Here is a 19,504-nt window from a genome sequence, read left to right as displayed (position 1 = left end):
ACGTTTTGCTCATTTTGACGATCTGCTCACTCATTAACTTGACTGAAAGCTCCTTGACAAAGTTTTCATTCAAATACACTCAAAACAAGACTTGGCAGCACCTTTTGTCTGCAATACTTCCTTCTGTTCTCTGCCCAGCCCCCTTCTTTAAAATGTTTGGCCTGAGAAGGAGACCTGTGAAATCCGAAATGTTGCTCACTCTTGGTAACTTTGCCCTGGGCAAGATATAAAGCGACTAACAAATGCAATAAATTGCTGTGAACTGCCCTGAAATCTACTGATGAAGGGTTTAATAAAGGAAATAAATAATAATAGTATTGCTACGGGAGTTTCTCTGCACCAAGGCTAAGGGAACCAGTAGGAGGGGCCCACTAGCCCTCCAGATGTTGTCGAGAGTCTCCAAGGATGAAGATACAGTATTGTGGTCCAACATCTGTAGAGCACCATCACTGACGTAACTGCGCGTGCGCAGAACGAAAGCCGCGTTCTGTGCGGCGCCGTTCGGAAAGCGAGCGGCGAGTCCCTTCCCCTTCGTCCTCCTCTCCGATAGGGGGCGCCAGTCGCTCACGTTCTTCACGCCCCTCTGTCTCACTGCCCTTAACCGACGAAAGCGTCGCGCGTGGAGCGCGCATGCGCCCGGAAACGCAGCCCTTCCCATCGCTCTACCGAGCGCCCGCCTCTTCATTCCCTCGTTTTCCTCCGCCATGAATACAGAGAACTTCTTGGCTAGCGAGAGACTCGTGAACGCGGCCTACGTGCGGCAGGGGTCGCAGGGGCGCCGCGCGCACGAGCTCCGTTTGCGGGCCTTACTGGAGCAGGTAAAAAGCCGGGCCGTCGGGGAGTTGTTCGTCTTTTCTTTCCCCGCTGAGGGAAAGCGGGAGGTGGGGGCGTGGCCTCGTCTCCGGAGGCCCCGCCCACCCGCCGATTGCTTCTCATACCACGCCCCCCAGAGGTGTCATTCTCCGGGTGGAACATAGAACGTAGGGAGCTGCCTAACACCGAAAAGCAAGGTTCTAGTCCTCATGGTCTGAATGAAAGGCTGATTTAAGGAGGAACGTAGGGAGCTGCCTGACACCGAAAAGCAAGGTTCTAGTCCTCATGGTCTGAATGAAAGGCTGATTTAAGGAGGAACGTAGGGAGCTGCCTAACAACGAAAAGCAAGGTTCTAGTCCTCATGGTCTGAATGAAAGGCTGATTTAAGGAGGAATGTAGGGAGTTGCCTGATACTATCTTTTAGAAGACATCTGAAGGCAGCCCTGTTTAGGTTAGTTTTTAATGTTTGATATTTTATCGTGTTTTTAATATTCTGCCAGGTGGTTGGGGAAACCCAGCCAGATGGGCGGGGTATAAATAAATAAATTATTATTATTATTTATTACAGAGTCATTTAGTCCTTCTAGCCCGGTATTGTGCACACTAACTGGCAGCAGCTCTCCAGGGTTTAGACTCCACCTGGAGGTGCCATCGGGGACTGAACATGGCAAGGCAGGCACTCTGCCACTGAGCTACGGCTCTTATGCAGCCCTGGGCGCAAAAGGACACCCCAACCCGACCGTTCCGTTTCAGAGCGTGGTTGTGGTGGGAGTGCCTCTGATTCAGTGGTGTAAAACCCTGGAGGCCAAAGTGGCTTGTCCACATAGCAGCGAGGTCTGAAGCTTCCCATTGGCGCCTTGGCATTGTTTTAGCTACTGGCAGCCTTTGTCTCTTTGCAGTTAAAGGCAGTTTACTCTGCCACGCCTCTGAATGCACTTTAAAGTGCATCCAATACACATTTGAAGTGTGTGACACCCCCCCCCCAAAAAAAAGAACCCCGGGAACTGTAGTTTTTTAAGGGTTCGGGATCTTGTAGCTCTGTGAGTGGGCAGCTATAGTTTACAGGGCTCTTCGGGGGAAGTCATGTGCTTTAAATGCTTGTTGGGTGCTCTTTAAATGTATGGTATGGATCTGATAATTGTCTACTCATAGAAGAAGAAGCACACTACGAACAGTGAGGAGTTTTGTATCATATGTATTTTGTGATTTTCCATACCTAGCCAGGCCCATCGAGGTGCATAGGAGGAAAGGCAGGAAGTAATAATGCCTTATTTTTGGCAGAGCTGTCAGAAACCTTTGTTCTTCTGACTTGTTAGTTACATCTGCTAGGTCCGGCCAGCTTAATATGTAACCTAATACTATTGAGTAAGCATTCATAGAAAGTTCCACTGAATTTGTTTGCTTACTCCCTACATTCCTAAGACACTTTACTGAAGAAAACAACCTTGGATAATTTGCACCATCTTTTTTCATCCTCAAAATAATGTGTGATCTCCATATGCACACTTAATTGTGAACATAGCTTGAGATAGTGTTAACTTCATCCTTGTGCTTCTGGACTAGGTTTCCATGTTGTTGTTGTTGTTGTTCAGTCGTTCAGTCGTGTCCAACTCTTCGTGACCCCATGGACCAGAGCACGCCAGGCACGCCTATCCTTCACTGCCCCCCGCAGTTTGGCCAAACTCATGTTAGTAGCTTCGAGAACACTGTCCAACCATCTCGTCCTCTGTCCCCTTCTCCTTGTGCCCTCCATCTTTCCCAACATCAGGGTCTTTTCCAGGGAGTCTTCTCTTCTCATGAGGTGGCCAAAGTACTGGAGCCTCAACTTCAGGATTTGTCCTTCTAGTTTCCATGTTAGCTTTGAAATTCAAGCAAAAGTGGTAGCTATATTGGAAAGGGTGCCTCAGTTCAGACAGTCTTTCACTGTTTCCTAAACAACTAAACTAAACTAATCTAAACTGTAATTGAGATTGGATATGTGCACTCTTACCCCTCTTGCATGTGAATTCTTTTCTCTTTTCTACGTTTTGCTTTAATCACGGTTAAAGCCTTGTGCTTTATAGCTTACCAGGATTTGGGAAGAAATTGTGGTATGCAAACCTATTTCCAGCTAGCATTTCAAGTTAGGGTTTCAGGCAATCCTGGTCAGCTGTTGTTTTTAGCCCCAATGAAGATGTAACCCTAAACTGTGGTTATAATGAGCCATAGAAGGGAGTTCGAAATTTGCATTTGAGAGGGGGAAAGAAAGTGTGCAAACCTGCTGCATGTTCACTTCCAAACTATGGGTACAGCACCTGAAGTGAGCCAATGTTGCAATCCTGCAAATAGTGTGAGTTTGAAAACCTTGATATTTTTCTGCATAAAGCTAAATGACATTGGTGGGTTTAAAAAGAAGTTTCTTTGCAATAATAGGGTACTTTTGAATTAAAAACATATTTTTTTAAAGTTACAGTTTCATTTTTCCTTATTCTAGTGTAGCTTATCTAAGAAAATGAAACAACAGCAATGTGTAAATGCATGTACTTTAACTGTATTGTATTTAATTGTACTGTTTTCTGAAGGGCAAATGTCCTGAAGATGGATGGGATGAAAGCACTATTGAACTTTTTCTCCATGAACTGGCAATTATGGATAGCAATAATTTCCTGGGCAACTGTGGTGTGGGTGAGAGGGAAGGAAGAGTGGCATCAGGGCTAGTAGCCCGCCGGCATTACAGGTAAATACGGCTTTTTTAATATGACAAGTGACTTATTTCTCTTTTATACTTGTTTTCCTCCTGTGAAGGAATGTGCATAAGTAGGTAACAACTAGATTTTATATTCCCCAAAATGAGGGCTCAGCCATTGTATTGCTATATGTTTATGGGTGCTAGAATTTACTGGTAATTAAGGTTTGGGGTTTGGAAGCTAGTTTTCCTGGAGGTGATAGCTAGACCCAGACCCAGTGTGTATCTAAGCCAGGGGTCAGCAAGGTTTACCGGCCATGGGCCGGATCACTCCCACGGAAATTGTCCGTGGGCCGGACTGGTGCAGTGCGACGCCGAAAATCACGTCTGCACATGTTCACGGCGCCGGAAATCAATTCTGTGCATGCCCAGACGCCAAAAATCACTCCTGCACAGAAGCGATTTTTGGCGTCTGGACATGCGCAGGTAACAGAGTTACTAAGCAGTGGGCTAGAGAGAGAGTCAGAAAGCAGGATGCTGGTGTCTTAATCCAACACTGTGACTATGGAGAAGCCATAACCTCTTGCACTGTAATGCTGGAGATCCCTCTATGGTAGTCTTAGGTTGTAAATATGTGTAAATAAACCATATATCATAAGGACAAAGGTCCGTATAGTTAAAGCTATGGTTTCCCCAGTAGTAATGTACGGAAGTGAGAGCTGGACCATAAAGAAGGCTGATCGCCAAAGAATTGATGCTTTTGAATTATGGTGCTGGAGGAGACTCTTGAGAGTCCCATGGACTGCAAGAAGATCAAACCTATCCATTCTTAAAGAAATCAGCCCTGAGTGCTCACTGGAAGGACAGATACAGATCTCAGCCATTCACACCAACTGTATCCATAATGCAGTTATCTGTTGCAGACAGATAACAGTATTGCAGTTGTGTAGCCCTGGTCCAGTTTGTGGATTGCAGGTAGAATCTCATTATGCTGATATATGATTTTGGGTTTGGATTTTGTCCATTTGCAAATTTCTGAATTTGCTTATACTGTACATTTATAGTTTGATATTCTGTTATGAGCACAAATAATTTTCATTATTCCAATATCCCCTTCATCCAAGGCAAAAGAGTTAAGGGTAGGATGGGAGATGCATACAACACCTGGGGGGAATATATTCATGGTGTTCCTCGCACCACGTGTGCATTACTTAACAGAAGGTTCAGCCAACTGTAAAAAGTAGGTGCAGCCTTCTGCTCAAGTACTACTTTATTCCAACTTCACACATGATAAGTGTTGCCAGAACAGAGTTGGTTTCATCTTAAGGACATAAGCACAGGTATTTCAGTTGTACTGTATGCCTGTTCTCTGTTATCCTAAACAATAAGAGTGGGTTCATGGTTCCTGAAAAGAGAGACCATAATTACAAACAGGTCCTTTTCTCAGATGTTGTGTTCCTAATGCGAGTAGATTGCTTGTATGAACAGGTTTTTTATATCTTTTTGAACATATGAACCCCTGCTTGGTATGCTAAAAATGTGGAAATAATTTCTTTGCTGCTATGTTAACAAATATTAGCATAGTGAAATTGAATTTTTGGATGAAGAAATAAATGATGTATTCTTCTCTTCCACTTCAGCTTAATTAGTTTTACAGTGGAACATTTACCCTTCACCAGCACACTAATCAGAATTTCTTCTGTCCCATATATTAAAACAAAAACATATTAAACATCAGTTACATGCATATATTGAATTATGGGAGTTGCATTTTTAAATGACCCTTATGACAGATTAATTGCGGCTAACATGAACAAAAGCCCATTAAAATTGATTTTATTCAAATGAAGCAGAGCTTATGGGCAAACTCAGATTCTAAGGGCCTAAAGTCCCAGGTCATCTGGCACTTGATTGGGCTGTTGTATAATTTACAGCCAACACATTTTTAAATATAAGCTTACTTTGCTGCTCCAAACAGTATGCATTTGTTGTTCCAGCTGTCATATCAGTAAAGTAAGAATTATAATTCTTACAGTGTTGGAATAATTGTAAGTGATAGAATGACAAAGAGCTCCACGTTTTTTGGCATGGCCACTCCTTATATGTGGTCGCCACCTGCCCCTCAGCTAAGTCTTCTGTGTGTGTTAAAGAACTGGGGAGAATGGGACCAGTATGTCTCCCTTCCTGCTTGGCTTAGCAGAAGGCAGAATCAATACAGAGACCTATTTTGCTTCTGTCCTTGCAAGGAACCTCCATGTGAAATGGAGCCGACCCATCCTCTGCATTCAGGTCCTCTGGCATGCACAGAGGACTTCGACAGAGCTCAGGGTCTTGTTTTACCTTGCACAGCTGCTTAAGGAAGGCAAACATTGGGTTGAGGGACTTGTAATGTTTGGAATGTATTGAGGAGCCATCAAGGCTTGAAGCACAAAGGCAACTGCGAGAGCTTCCTGTAGGAGAGGGAGAGGGGGAACCTAGACAGTCTGTTTCATTCTTCGTCATGTAGCCATAGAAGAGATATTGGCCACAGATCATGGTTAAGACAAAGAGACCTTAATCATGAACCTTGACTCAGCTGTCATGCCACTCTGTGCTAAAAGGACCGTCAAGTTGCAAAGTGAATGCAAACTCCTCTACTGGAGTCAGCATGTTCACGTGGTGCAGGTAAACCAGAGTTTAGAATACGATGATGGTGCAAACCAGGTCACTGGGGCCTTCCAGGTGCTCAGCATCCCCTATCTCGTTTGCAGTCCAGGGCGGGCAGCAGAACTGGAAAAATTGCCAAGCTGCCATAGACAGCTGTTGGCTGCCTTCAAGTTGGTGGGTCGCAAGTTATGTAGGTCTACATAGCGGTAGATACAATTAACTGAATTTACAGTAAGTCACATATTTTGAAGTTAATGCCAGTACAATTCATGAAGTTGGTTCTCACTAAGCCATGGTGCAAAACTCTCTATCTGAGTATCTATTTTCATGTTAAAAGTTGCATTTCCCTCCCAACCTTCTGTTTCGTTTCCAGGTTGATCCATGGGATTGGAAGGTCAGGCGATATTTCTGCTGTTCAGCCAAAAGCTGCAGGCTCCAGTCTCTTGAACAAACTTACTAATTCAATTGCCTTGGATATTATAAGACTTGCTGGTAAGTGTGGAGCCAGGTGCATGTGTTCCCTTACAGGTACTTGCAATATTTTAAGAGCATTTGTTTTTCACATCTGATTTTTGTCTTTTACCTGCAGGTGTCAGGACAGCAAGTAGCTGCTTTGTGGTCCCCATGGCAACTGGCATGAGCCTAACATTATGCTTCCTAACCCTGCGGCACAAGAGACCAAAGGCAAAATACATTATCTGGCCCCGTATAGACCAGAAATCCTGTTTCAAGTCAATGATCACTGCAGGTAAAAGGGTTTGTGAGGAGTGCTGGGGATTCTTGTTGCTTGCTTAGCACAATCTTTGAACATGTTGTTTGATTCTTGGTAAGCCTCTAGCTGTTGACGCCTTCCTGGGACTGCAATAAAAGAAGGGAGCTTGTCAAATAACCTTGCTAGTGGTTTTGTTTTTGTTTTTTTTGCATGGTAGGTTGGAAGTTGTGTAGGCCTGCAATATATATAGCTTACTGGAAGCCTGAAACAAGCTATGATTTTAAGTAATTATATGCAAAATTCAGTTTCCTTCCTTTTCTTCTATAGTTTTCTGGCTTCTCAATTGTCTTTGAAACACACAGACTCTTTTGTCCCTGGGTCATGTGTAAGGATTTTTCTAAAGCCACACAAACCTTACACTTCTCATCAGAAATCATACTGATTTTCAATATTCTATTGCTCACCTTCTCTTTGAAGGGTGAGAGTGTTTGTGAACATTCTGTAGCATCCCAGCAGCTTGTCCAGAGGCTGGTTAAGAACTTGCAGACAAACAACTGTGGTAGAGAGCCACAAAATCTGCAATAGCTGCTAAGAAGGAAAATAGCAAATAAGCTCCTGAAAGGCTAACTTACAATAAGTCTGAATTTTTTGAGATTTATGTCAAGTGTGATGTTGACACCTATGTTATATTCTGCAGCATTTCTTTTCAGAGTGTTCAAACCACTGTTGACACACTTAGAATATTATGTCCATCTTCCAGGTTTTTTTGCTGGAAGCTGGACGTTCACTCCATCTTGCGGGACATTTTGCTAACAATGTTTTAAATTGAGTCTAGAGAGAGTAGCCCTGTCTGCTATATCTTATGTTTGAATGTTAGGTCTTGCTCTTAATTTTAATTTTCCATGGGATGTTGTATGACGAGTGCCAGTGAGATAATTTCCTGGACTGGTGATGCAATACCAGTTTATTTACTGATATCCAAAGTGATATTAAAGTTTAATACTAATTTTAATAGAATAGTTGTCTCTGTAGTAAGCAATGAGAATAAAATCAAACAAAGGAGGCACACTGGGGATAGAGTGAAGATTAAATTGTAGGAGAATCCAGGATGCCCACTCATACATTGTTTTTGTTGGCTGGACTAGGTTTTGAGCCTGTGGTGGTAGAAAATGTATTAGAAGGTGACGAGCTGCGTACAGACCTCAAGGCAGTGGAAGCTAAAATCCAGGAACTTGAGGCTGATAATATACTCTGTGTTCATTCTACCACATCATGTTTTGCTCCAAGGGTGCCTGACAGGTAAATAAAGCAACATGGAAACTTTTGGTAGCTATAATTTATATTTGACTTTGAGGGTAGTAATGATGCTAGTGCCTTTGATTGATTAAGTTTCCCTAATGTCCAAGAGCAGGCATAGGCAAACTCCGGCCCTCCAGCTGTTTTGAGACTACAATTCCCATCATCCCTGACCACTGGTCCTGTTGGCTAGGGATGATGTGAATTGTAGTTCCAAAACATCTGGAGGGCCGGAGTTTGCCCAGGCCTGTCCAAGAGGGATCAGATAATGGAGAAGAGTCTCTGGCTGTCGTTGGTTGAGCTTCTCATGTCCTAGAATGAGTCACTGCAGGCAGAGGGATAGGAGGGCATAGAAAATAGAGAGACAGGATCATGAGCAGGCCTCAAACTAATGGAAGCAGTGTAGGGGAGATGGGGATGGGAACTAGGAACGAAAGGATGGGAATTGTCCAGAGCTGCAAGAAGGACCAAGGAGCATACTTTATCCAGGAAGGAAAGTGGGGAGAAAGTTGGCAGAAACAAGAGATTTACGTGGCCAGGAACTCAGGAAGGAGGAAGGTTTAAATGTTAACAGATGTAATTGACACAGTCTACCAGATATTTGGTGGAGGTCTATGATTGAGATACATTTTATGGTCTGGTTTTAAGCTGACTGTATCCTTGCTAGAGTAAGAGTTCCACCACAAGACTAGGGGAATCTCTTTGTACAGCTCTTATGATACTATTCTAGACTACAGGTAAGGAATGGTATGTTTGAATGCTCTCATATTAAAGCGAAACCTGCACTTAAAAAGCTAGCATTTTGTAGGTAAGGTTCTGTTGTGCTGGCTTATTTGTGCAGAGAAATCTTAAATGTCAGAATAATGCAATATTTGCATGTTAGTCTTCAACAATTCATGGAAAGACAGGAGGGAGTTCCTGACTAGGATATGAATATTACCAGGTGGAACAAAAGTCAGACAAACAATTTTTATCATACCTGCTTTAGATTAATGATCCTCCACAACTGTACTTTGGAGTAAAGTTATTCTTGCAAATTGCTTTTCCTGAGGGTCCCTAATTAGGATGGATATCATCTTTAGCTGTTGGAATTATTTGATAAGCAACTTCTTTAATGTTTACTGTTTCTGCTACCTCTCTGTTGATGTTCATTTGATAAGCTTATAGGAAGCGTTGACTAACTGTGCAATCCTAATCGTGCCTTCTCTGAAGTAAGCAAGCTCTGTTGAATTCAGTGGGGCTCACGCCCATGTAGGTGGAGCTAGGATTGCAGCCTAAGCCATTCCATTCCAAGCAGTTAAAACAAAGGTAATTAACAATATTTTAAATTCCATAATAATGCATCACTGTTCATTTTGTGAACTCTTCGTCTGTGGTTGTCAGCAAAAATTTGTTTGGAACACTTTTGAACTCCACAAAATGTAGCACTGTAGTTAAGGGGACTTCAAGTCTGCTTTTCTACTCAAAGTTGAACCATATTCCAATTTTGTGGGTAAATGATTTGGGCTTGTGGATGCGAGACAAAGAGTCGGCTGAGAAACTAATAAATTGTGATTGCGGTTGCAGAGGGTAAGAAAATTTATCCTCTAAATTGGATTGTCTTTCAAGTGGTGGTGGTAAAAATGATCTGTGGTATAAACTGTGTAAATAACTTCCTTCATGCATGCAAATATGTATCTGCAGTTATGTAATGAGGAGCACAGGCAAGGGTTTTACAGGTTTAGTGATTCCTATTAACACATTTTCCGCTGTCACATATTATAGCAATGGTCAAAAGCATCTCCTAGCGTAAGGTAGTCTTCCTCTCTATTTTTTAGACCTTTATCTTGGCTTACTTCTTCTTTCTTTCTTCCTCATTTCCATATTATCTTTTTGTATTTTTTTTATTTCAGTTGTTTCAAAAATGGCAGATCCATAGAATTTTGTATCCTGTGATCTTAATCCAGAGTGTTCTGCATATCATCCTTGGCCTAGCTATATATTATGGGGTAGATAGGATACTAGTTTTAGACTGCGTCCAAGGAACTTCTTGATGGCAGAAAGTGAGGAAGAATTAAAGAACCTTTTAATGAGGGTGAAAGAAGAGAGCGCAAAATATGGTCTGAAGCTCAACATCAAAAAAACTAAGATCATGGCCACTGGTCCCATCACCTCCTGGCAAATAGAAGGGGAAGAAATGGAGGCAATGAGAGATTTCACTTTCTTGGGTTCCATGATCACTGCAGATGGTGACAGCAGTCACGAAATTAGAAGACGCCTGCTTCTTGGGAGGAAAGCAATGACAAACCTAGACAGCATCTTAAAAAGCAAAGACATCACCTTGCCGACAAAGGTCCGTATAGTTAAAGCTATGGTTTTCCCAGTAGTAATGTACGGAAGTGAGAGCTGGACCATAAAGAAGGCTGATCGCCGTAGAATTGATGCTTTTGAATTATGGTGCTGGAGGAGACTCTTGAGAGTCCCATGGACTGCAAGAAGATCAAACCTATCCATTCTCAAAGAAATCAGCCCTGAGTGCTCACTAGAAGGACAGATCCTGAAGTTGAGGCCCCAGTACTTTGGCCACCTCATGAGAAGAGAAGACTCCCTGGAAAAGACCCTGATGTTGGGAAAGATGGAGGGCACAAGGAGAAGGGGACGACAGAGGATGAGATGGTTGGACAGTGTTCTCGAAGCTACTAACATGAGTTTGGCCAAACTGCGGGAGGCAGTGAAGGATAGGCGTGCCTGGCGTGCTCTGGTCCATGGGGTCACAAAGAGTCGGACACGACTGAACGACTGAACAACAACAACAACAAAGGAACTTCTGGGGTTTCATAGAAAGCTAGTAGGAGGGATATTCTTCAGCGAATGTATCAGTACAGCCGTACCTCGTGTTGCGTTCGCTGCGGGTTGCGAACAGCGTGGGTTATGAACGCGCTGAACCCGGAAGTACCGGAATGGGTTACTTCCGGGTTTGCGCATGCGCAGACGCGTCAAATAACGTCACGTGCAGAATCGCGATCCGCGCTCGAGGTACCACTGTAATGACTGACAAGTTTCCCGGCGAAAGAGCTTGTGTGCCAGTACCCATCTTCTCCCACAGTGCATGGGTGTCTGGTATGTCCAAAATTTCATGGCAGGGAAGCTAGGGAAGTATTTCCTAAAGGCAAAAAGTTTGAAAATTACTGATGTAGGGGAAAGATGATCAAGATCAACAGAAACAGCAAAACACACACACACACACACCCCAGCATTGAACTGTTGGATTGTAACCTCAGTGTCAAGTACTAGTTGGAATTTGCAGTCCTCCTTTAGAAGTCTTTGAATTTAGAAATATAGTCACATATAAAAGTTGGACTTCTGAGTAAGAATCTTTTTTTTTCTTTTACTGTAAATTAGTTTTGGCTAGACTGAATTCGTTTTTTTAAATATATTGTTGATTTATTGATTTAATACACGTTTGTACAAGTATGTGGTAAAAGGATATAAAGTTGGTCTAATAATTCTGTCTTTGTGCCATGAATATTGTCTAAACTGAGTTGAATTTTTTTTCCTAAATTGAACCAGGGATGTGAAAATAAAGATAACCTAATCTCAGGCCATTGCAATTTGCTGTTCATTTCTCTGCCGCCAGCTTTGTAGTCCAGTACATTGTTGTGCACTGTCTCATTCCTGAAACTATGAATATAAAATATTCAATGGCATTTGAAGGGCCTTTTTTTTATTAAAGGACTGCTGTCAACCCCTGAAGGTCACACATTTATCTTTTCAAAAGGATTGCCCCCATTACTGCAACCTTGGAAAATATATTTCAACTTTACTATAACATTTTGTCTAGGTATCAGATGAGATGGCATTTTCCTTTTATAACTTTTATGCGGTCGTTTCTTCCAGCACTATTCCTTTGCATGTAAAGACTATTTAAACTCCCATGTTAGGGACCCCTGCCCAAGAAAAGTGCAGGCATACCATAATTGTATTCCTTCCTCCAAAGTTTCAGACTTCATATAATTATTTCTCGGGAGCACCTGTCTCCTCAGCCAGCTCACTTGTTCTACCCATAGACTGCAATCCTATACTCACTTACTTAGGAGTAAGCCCCACTGAACTCTTACTTCTCAGTAAGCATGTATAAGATCACGCAGTTACAATGCAAACCAAAACAGAGAGAGGTGTGCACATTGATTTGAGTGGTTCTAAATGCACCTTACTTGTTGAATTGTGACTTGCTTTTGTAGCTGTTGTTCTAAACCAGAGAGATGGCAAATCCCCATATTCTTAAACTACTATATTCTGCAAAAATTCAGTAGCCAGATCTACCTGACTTCACAACTGGATGCGCAGGCTCTATAATAAAATTAACATTTCACAGATACAGAGCAAAAGTGCTTTGATTGTATGAAATGACTGATTTGGGGTGAAAAGAGAAGGGCGAGGAGGTGACATGTTTCAGGGGGGGATTTAAATTAATTTTTATTAATTTTTCATTAATAACAATCCAATGCCAATTCATGCCAAATTACAATACAGTCAAAAGAGCCAGTTAAACAATTCCGAATTAAACATTTTTGGATGACTTCCCGTATTCCGGCTATCAGGAGTTGTCGTTATTCCTTGATCCTGCCCCAATTCTCTTAATTAGTCCAAGTTCCACAATTCCGATCTTAATCCTTTGTTCTAGCAGCCACTGATGTGATGACTTTCGATCGTGTTTAATAAATCCAAATCCATTAACTTGCAGAGGGAATTTATATCCTGTAGCTGTGTGAAATATTTGTCTACCTTCTTCTTTTCCATCATGTTGTAACCAGTCAGTTTTCTTCAACATTGCCTCTCCTTCTAAAACTCATGTGTAAGTACGCCACAGCTCCATTTTGCTTCTCTGAAACTGAAAGCAATCCAGCGTCCAGCCGTGACTTCTGGTTAACTTCCAGTGTTTATCTCCTTGCTTCTTCTAACGAGCTGGCGTCTCACCAAAACCATCATAAATCAGAACTAGAGCTCTCTTTAGTTGGCAGTGTTACAAATCATCGCAGTATTTCACACAGTCTATTCTCTTGAGAGTCCCATGTACTGCAAGAAAATCAAACCTATCCATTCTGAAGGAAATCAGCCCTGAGTGCTCACTAGAAGGAAGATCCTGAAGCTGAGGCTCCAATACTTTGGCCACCTCATGAGAAGAGAAGACTCCCTGGAAAAGACCCTGGTGTTGGGAAAGATGGAGGGCACAAGGAGAAGGGGACGACAGAGGATGAGATGGTTGGACAGTGTTCTTGAAGCTACCAACATGAGTTTGACCAAACTATGGGAGGCAGTGGAAGACAGGAGTGCCTGGCATGCTCTGGTCTATGGGGCCACGAAGAGTCGGACATGACTAAACAATAACAACAAATTCTTTAAAGCACTCTGTAAAGAAAGGAATAAGTTCTGGAAAAATCTTGAGGGGCTTGGAACTGGTCCCTTGCCTTTGCCAAATACTTGTGAGATAGCAATGCAATGGCATACATACGAAAAACCCACAATGGCTTTTTAAACACTGTATCGTAACTGAGCAAATACTTTTACCACGACTTCATGTCACCGTTGTTAGGACCACCATGAATAGAATTGTTTTGAGGGCTGGATTTGACTCAGGATTGCTGGTTGGGCAGCCCTGTTTGTAAACAGTGAAGTTGGGCCTGTGCATTATGTATGCAACAGGCTTAAGAAAGGAAGAGAGGGAAAGGGGAGAAAGAGAGATGCCTCTTTTAAAAACATTGTTGTAGCTCTTATGCGGCACATCCCAGCTCAGTCACCGAGATCATCTGGCAAAGCAATGTTTCAGAACCTCAGCTGGCTTCATCTGGAATTTGGGTATTTAGTGTTGCTGGTCCCACACTCTGCAATTCTATTATAGCAGAGATTCATCTGTCATTCTCACTGCTAATTTTCAGTTACAGGTGGGTAGCCGTGTTGGTCTGCCATAGTCGAAACAAAATAGGAAATTCTTTCCAGTAGCACCTTAGAGACCAACTGAGTTTGTTCTTGGTATGAGCTTTCGTGTGCATGCACACTTCTTCAGATACACTGAAACAGAAGTCACCAGATCCTTAAATATAGTGGGGGAGTGGGGAGGGGTATTACTCAATACCCCTCCCCACTCCCCCACTATATTTAAGGATCTGGTGACTTCTGTTTCAGTGTATCTGAAGAAGTGCTAATTTTCAGGCGGCTTTTGAAGACGTTTTTATGCCAGCACGCCTGTTCAGGTTTTTTTTTAATGTTTTCAATATGAGCCACTCACTTCTATGCTTACCGTATATCGCGGCGTATAAGACGACTTTTTAAGCCCGAAAAATCTTCTCTGAAGTCGGGGGTCGTCTTGTACGCCGGCAACATCATGACCCGGAGTTCCGCCCCGCCACTGGCTGCATGGAGCCTCTCCCCGGCGCTCCAGCCGCAACCGCTGCCTCAGCCGCCATGGAGCCCGGGCTGGGCGTGGGCGGCAAGCGCGGCGGGGAGGTTCTCCCCACTGCCCCAGGCGTCGCTGCCGACGCCTCAGCAGCCGTGGAGGCCGTCCTGCGCTTCAGCGGCAAGCGCGGAGGCCTCCTTTGGGGCGACGGGGAGATTCTCCCCGCTGCCCCAGGCGTCGCTGCCGACGCCTCAGCAGCCGTGGAGGCCGTCCTGCGCTTCAGCGGGAAGCGCGGAGGCCTCCTTTGCAGCGACGGGGAGCTTCTCGTCGCTGCCCCAGGCGTCGCTGCCGACGCCTCAGCAGCCGTGGAGGCCGTCCTGCGCTTCAGCGGGAAGCGCGGAGGCCTCCTTTGCAGCGACGGGGAGCTTCTCGTCGCTGCCGCCGCCTCAGCAGCCATGGGGGCCGTCCTGCGCTTCAGCGGGAAGCGCGGAGGCCTCCTTTGCGCCGACGGGGAGCTTCTCGTCGCTGCCGCCGCCTCAGCAGCCATGGGGGCCGCTGTGCGCTTGGGCGGCAAGCGCGGAAATCTCCTGTGTGGCGCGGGGGACGCTCTCCCCGCCGCTGCCGCCGCCTCAGCAGCCATGGATCCCGGGCTGGGTGAGTATACCCCAAACTCTGTTTTTTCACATTAAAAGTTGGGGGGTCGTCTTATACGCCGAGTCGCCTTATACGCCGCGATATACGGTATTTTCTATTGTTTTGATAGCACTTTATGTTTTATTGTGCTTGCAATATGGTACTTGCTTTTCGTATGAGTGGCGGCGGTCTGTAAATATTTTTATAAACAAATTAAAGGAGGTGCCTATCTATATAAAACAAAGCACACAGCAGATGGTTTTCAAACATTCTTTTCCTCCTGCGTTTCACTTTAAATATGTTTGAGAGTGCCCCTTTGAATCTCTTTGAACTCTGGCATCTCTGCAGTCTTGCTGTTCAGAGCTCCTGCAACCAAGAACAAAAGTAATTGAGGACATCCTAGTCTATAACATCAAACTTAACGATTGCTGCCTGAACTCCCAGACCCATTAAATGTTGAGGAAGGCGGTGGTTCAGTTGCTATGCAGCAGCCTACCTTGCATCGGCTTCTGAAGCAGGGCGTGCTTAGTAAATGGGCTGCAACATTTTTAAAAAAAACAATAATATTTGGAATGTTTTCACTTGGGGTTTGCACCGGTTTGTAGGCAAGCACTGATCACCCCACACTTTGGGAAAAGGAGGAGGAGGGAGCGGGCATGTGAACCTGCAGCTTGTGTCTGTTCATTGATAAACTGCCATCATACTGCAGTTTGGCATTACGTCTGAACATTACTAGGCTACAATGAGCTTAATAGCTGAATGAGGATTTGACCTCAAGCATCTCTGATACATGTTCAACTTGCTATCTACTGCACCAGTATTTCCCAGGTTTATAATAATCATGTATCCCTTTTGAGAATTTAGTCTTAATTCTGTACCTCTTTTTGGTCAAAGATAATTTGGGGGGGGTAGTTATCATAATACTGTTTTATCTCTGATAGTGTGGGGGGGGGGCTGTGTACCCTTTGAAACCCTTTCTCCTACACCCCCCCCAAACTGGTACTTTGAATAATAACCTGACTTTTGCAGTTACAGGTGGGTAGCCGTGTTGGTCTGCCATAGTCAAAACAAAATCAAAAATTCTTTCCAGTAGCACCTTAGAGACCAACTGAGTTTGTTCCTGGTATGAGCTTTCGTGTGCATGCACACTTCTTCAGATACCAACTTCAGATACTGACTTTTGCAGTTCAGACTTTGTACTCCTCTACTTGCTTCACTACAGTAGTAAAGACCAGCTACAGAATGGAGTGAACTTTGGATTAGTTGCTTGTGCACATAGATTACCAGCTCATTTAAACTAAGGCTGTAGGAAGAGAATGATAATTTTAATTGCTGCCAAATTAGCTTGGATTGGATTTATAGCTCAGAGGCGCAATTTTTCATCTCTTGGGCCAGGGTGGATTAAAAATGGATGATTTTATATAAATGGATTTTTGAATAAATGAAATTATATTAAGTGCTCCCTAAAATAACTTGGTTTTAGGTTTGTATCTGAGTTAGGAAAATCCATTAGAATCTACATTTATATTCTCTTCAACACCGAATCTGTTATCCCCCTGCTAAATACAGTACATTGAACCTAAGCCTGATTTCCTATGTAAAAGAATGAATGAGAATAAAAGTGTCATGAAGTTGAGCATTACACAGATGAGACAATAGGTTATGAATCATATTAATTATTGTGCAAATTGTACATACCCCGGTATGTAGGCAGTCCAGTAGATGGGATGTTATGGAGGTACACTGTTCTTGGTAGCATTGCAGCTGTATAGTGAACCAGACAAAAAAAAATTGGACTTCCGTTTTCTCTCCTCCTGTGTGCTCCCCACACTGATTTTGAGGGCTCCCAGGGGGCTGGAGGGGTCAGGAGAAGAAACACCAATGGAACTGCATGATTGGATATGGCCCTTAATTTCACAGCTGTTCCTGTAACTAGAACTTGATTCTGTAGTATAAAAGGCATGGGAGCTGCACCCCAAGATCTTTGGGTACTGTTCAGGCATACTTTCCCCCTGCACCCCAAAATGCCCTAATTAGAAAGCTGGGTTTTTTGGTTTAAATCATTTCAATATGTCCTGAACTATTTAATTTTCACAACAAACTTTATATGTTTGGTCCCCATTGAGGTCGAAATCTAAATGGATGGGAAGGTTGTGATTTGAAAAGGAAAAAAAGAAAAAGAAATTGAATGCCTCTAAATAATTACAACTACCTTTTCCACTACAGTGGTACCTTGGTTGTTGAACGGCTTGGCTCCCGACAAATTGACTCCCAAACGCTGCAAACCCAGAAGTGAGTGTTTCGGTTTGCGAACGTTTTTTGGAAGCCAAACGTCCTCCGTGGCTTCCGATTGAGTGCAGGCTCAATCGGAAGCCGCGCCTTGGTTTCTGAATTGTTCCAGGAGTTGAACAGATTAATTTTGACAACAAACTTACCGTCAAATGTTGGACCGTAAAATAAGTGCTTTTTAAACTGAATTCTTAGTCCAAAAACTCATTAGAAAAATAGATAAGAATGCAACTTTAGCTAACGTCTAAATAACTCTTGAACTAATACCATAGTCTAAGGGCTTTGGTCTCAAATAGCACGAAACTTAGGAAGTTGCAAAAGCATTTGGTGATATGCTCATCTGTTCAAAGTCAACACCAAATATGTCACCGGCTTTCCATAATCCCCTTGTAGGTTATGCAGCTATTAGAACTGTTGTCAACGTTTCTATCCCATCTTAAGCAGTAGGAGGCTGACTGAGATACTCTGCTTTGTTTCCCTTAAAGGTAAAGGGACCCCTGACCATTAGGTCCAGTCGCGGACGACTCTGGGGTTGCGGTGCTCATCTCACTTTACTGGCTGAGGGAGCCGGCGTACAGCTTCCGGGTCATGTGGCCAGCATGATTAAGCCGCTTCTGGTTAACCAGAGCAGCGCACGGAAACTCCGTTTACCTTCCCGCCGGAGCGGTACCTATTTATCTACTTGCGCTTTGATGTGCTTTTGAACTGCTAGGTGGGCAGGAGCTGGGACCGAGCAACGGGAGCTCACTCCGTCGTGGAGATTCGAACTGCCAACCTTCTGATCGGCAAGCCCTAAACTCTGTGGTTTTACCCACAGCACTACCCACATCCCTTTTGTTTCCCTTATATTTCCTTTTAATTTATTTCAGTCTTTCCTTCCAGGTTCCTTCAATTACTTTTCTGTACTTGACTATGTTTGCCCAAATTTCAATTTTATATTTGCAGATTGGAAGAATTGGCCGAGATTTGTGCAAGATATGACATCCCCCACATTGTCAATAATGCATATGGAGTCCAGTCCTCCAAATGTATGCATCTTATTCAGCAGGTAAGGGGCATTTACCTCTATCTTGGACGTTGTGTTTCTAGATTAACTAGAGTTTTACGCCAGACTGTCAAACTTGGAGTTTTCTAGCTGACAATACTGTGTTTCCCTTTGTTATTTATCAACAACAACAACAACAATAATAATTTATTTTTTTATACTCCTCCCATCTGGCTGGGTTTCCCCAGCCACTCTTGGCGGCTTCCAACAAAATATTAAAATACAGTAGTCCATCAAACATTAAAAGCTTCCCTAAGCAGGGCTGCCTTCAGATGTCTTCTAAAAGTCTGGTAGTTGTTGTTCTCTTTTGACATCTGCTGGGAGGGTGTTCCACAGGGCGGGTGCCACTACCGAGAAGGCCCTCTGCCTGGTTCCCTGTAACTTGGCTTCTCGCAGCAAGGGAACTGCCAGAAGGCCTTTGGCACTGGACCTCAGTGTCTGGGCAGAACGATGGGGGTGGAGACGCTCCTTCAGGTATACTGGACCGAGGCCGTTTAGGGCTTTAAAGGTCAACACCAACACTTTGAATTGTGCTCGGAAACGTACTGGGAGCTAATGTAGGTCTTTCAAGGTGTAGGTCTTTCAGGTGTTAGGCACCTGCAATATGATGCTGGGGTATGTGATGATGATAATATTGACATGAGAGATCTTTCGTAAAGATATATACATGTCTTAAAAGACTGAAAAGCTGCTATATAAATTGTTGTTGTTCAGTCGTTCAGTCGTGTCAGACTCTTCGTGACCCCATGGACCAGAGCACGCCAGGCACGCCTATCCTTCACTGCCTCTCGCAGTTTGGCCAAACTCATGTCAGTCGCTTCGAGAACACTGTCCAACCATCTCATCCTCTGTCGTCCCCTTCTCCTTGTGCCCTCCATCTTTCCCAACATCAGGGTCTTTTCCAGGGAGTCTTCCCTTTTCATGAGGTGGCCAAAGTACTGGAGCCTCAACTTCAGGATCTGTCCTTCTAGTGAGCACTCAGGGCTGATTTCTTTGAGAATGGATAGGTTTGATCTTCTTGCAGTCCATGGG

General features: G+C 43.7%; 1 protein-coding gene across 1 annotated transcript in view; it reads left to right on the top strand.

Annotated features, from left to right (window-relative positions):
• The first annotated feature begins 681 nt into the window (after positions 1-681).
• The window catches only part of SEPSECS (Sep (O-phosphoserine) tRNA:Sec (selenocysteine) tRNA synthase), a 35,320-nt gene continuing 16,497 nt past the window's right edge, over positions 682-19,504 (top strand). The window contains exons 1-6 of the mRNA XM_033160292.1: positions 682-818; positions 3,375-3,529; positions 6,498-6,616; positions 6,714-6,872; positions 7,982-8,135; positions 18,373-18,475. Coding sequence (XP_033016183.1) covers positions 705-818; positions 3,375-3,529; positions 6,498-6,616; positions 6,714-6,872; positions 7,982-8,135; positions 18,373-18,475 — 804 coding nt within the window. The 5' untranslated portion in view covers positions 682-704. The remainder of the gene's footprint in view (positions 819-3,374; positions 3,530-6,497; positions 6,617-6,713; positions 6,873-7,981; positions 8,136-18,372; positions 18,476-19,504) is intronic.

The sequence above is a fragment of the Lacerta agilis genome, chromosome 9 (assembly GCF_009819535.1).
Source record: "Lacerta agilis isolate rLacAgi1 chromosome 9, rLacAgi1.pri, whole genome shotgun sequence".
Taxonomy (NCBI): domain Eukaryota; kingdom Metazoa; phylum Chordata; class Lepidosauria; order Squamata; family Lacertidae; genus Lacerta; species Lacerta agilis.
Note: the sequence above shows the minus strand (reverse complement) of the source record. Positions and strands in the feature narration are given on the sequence as shown.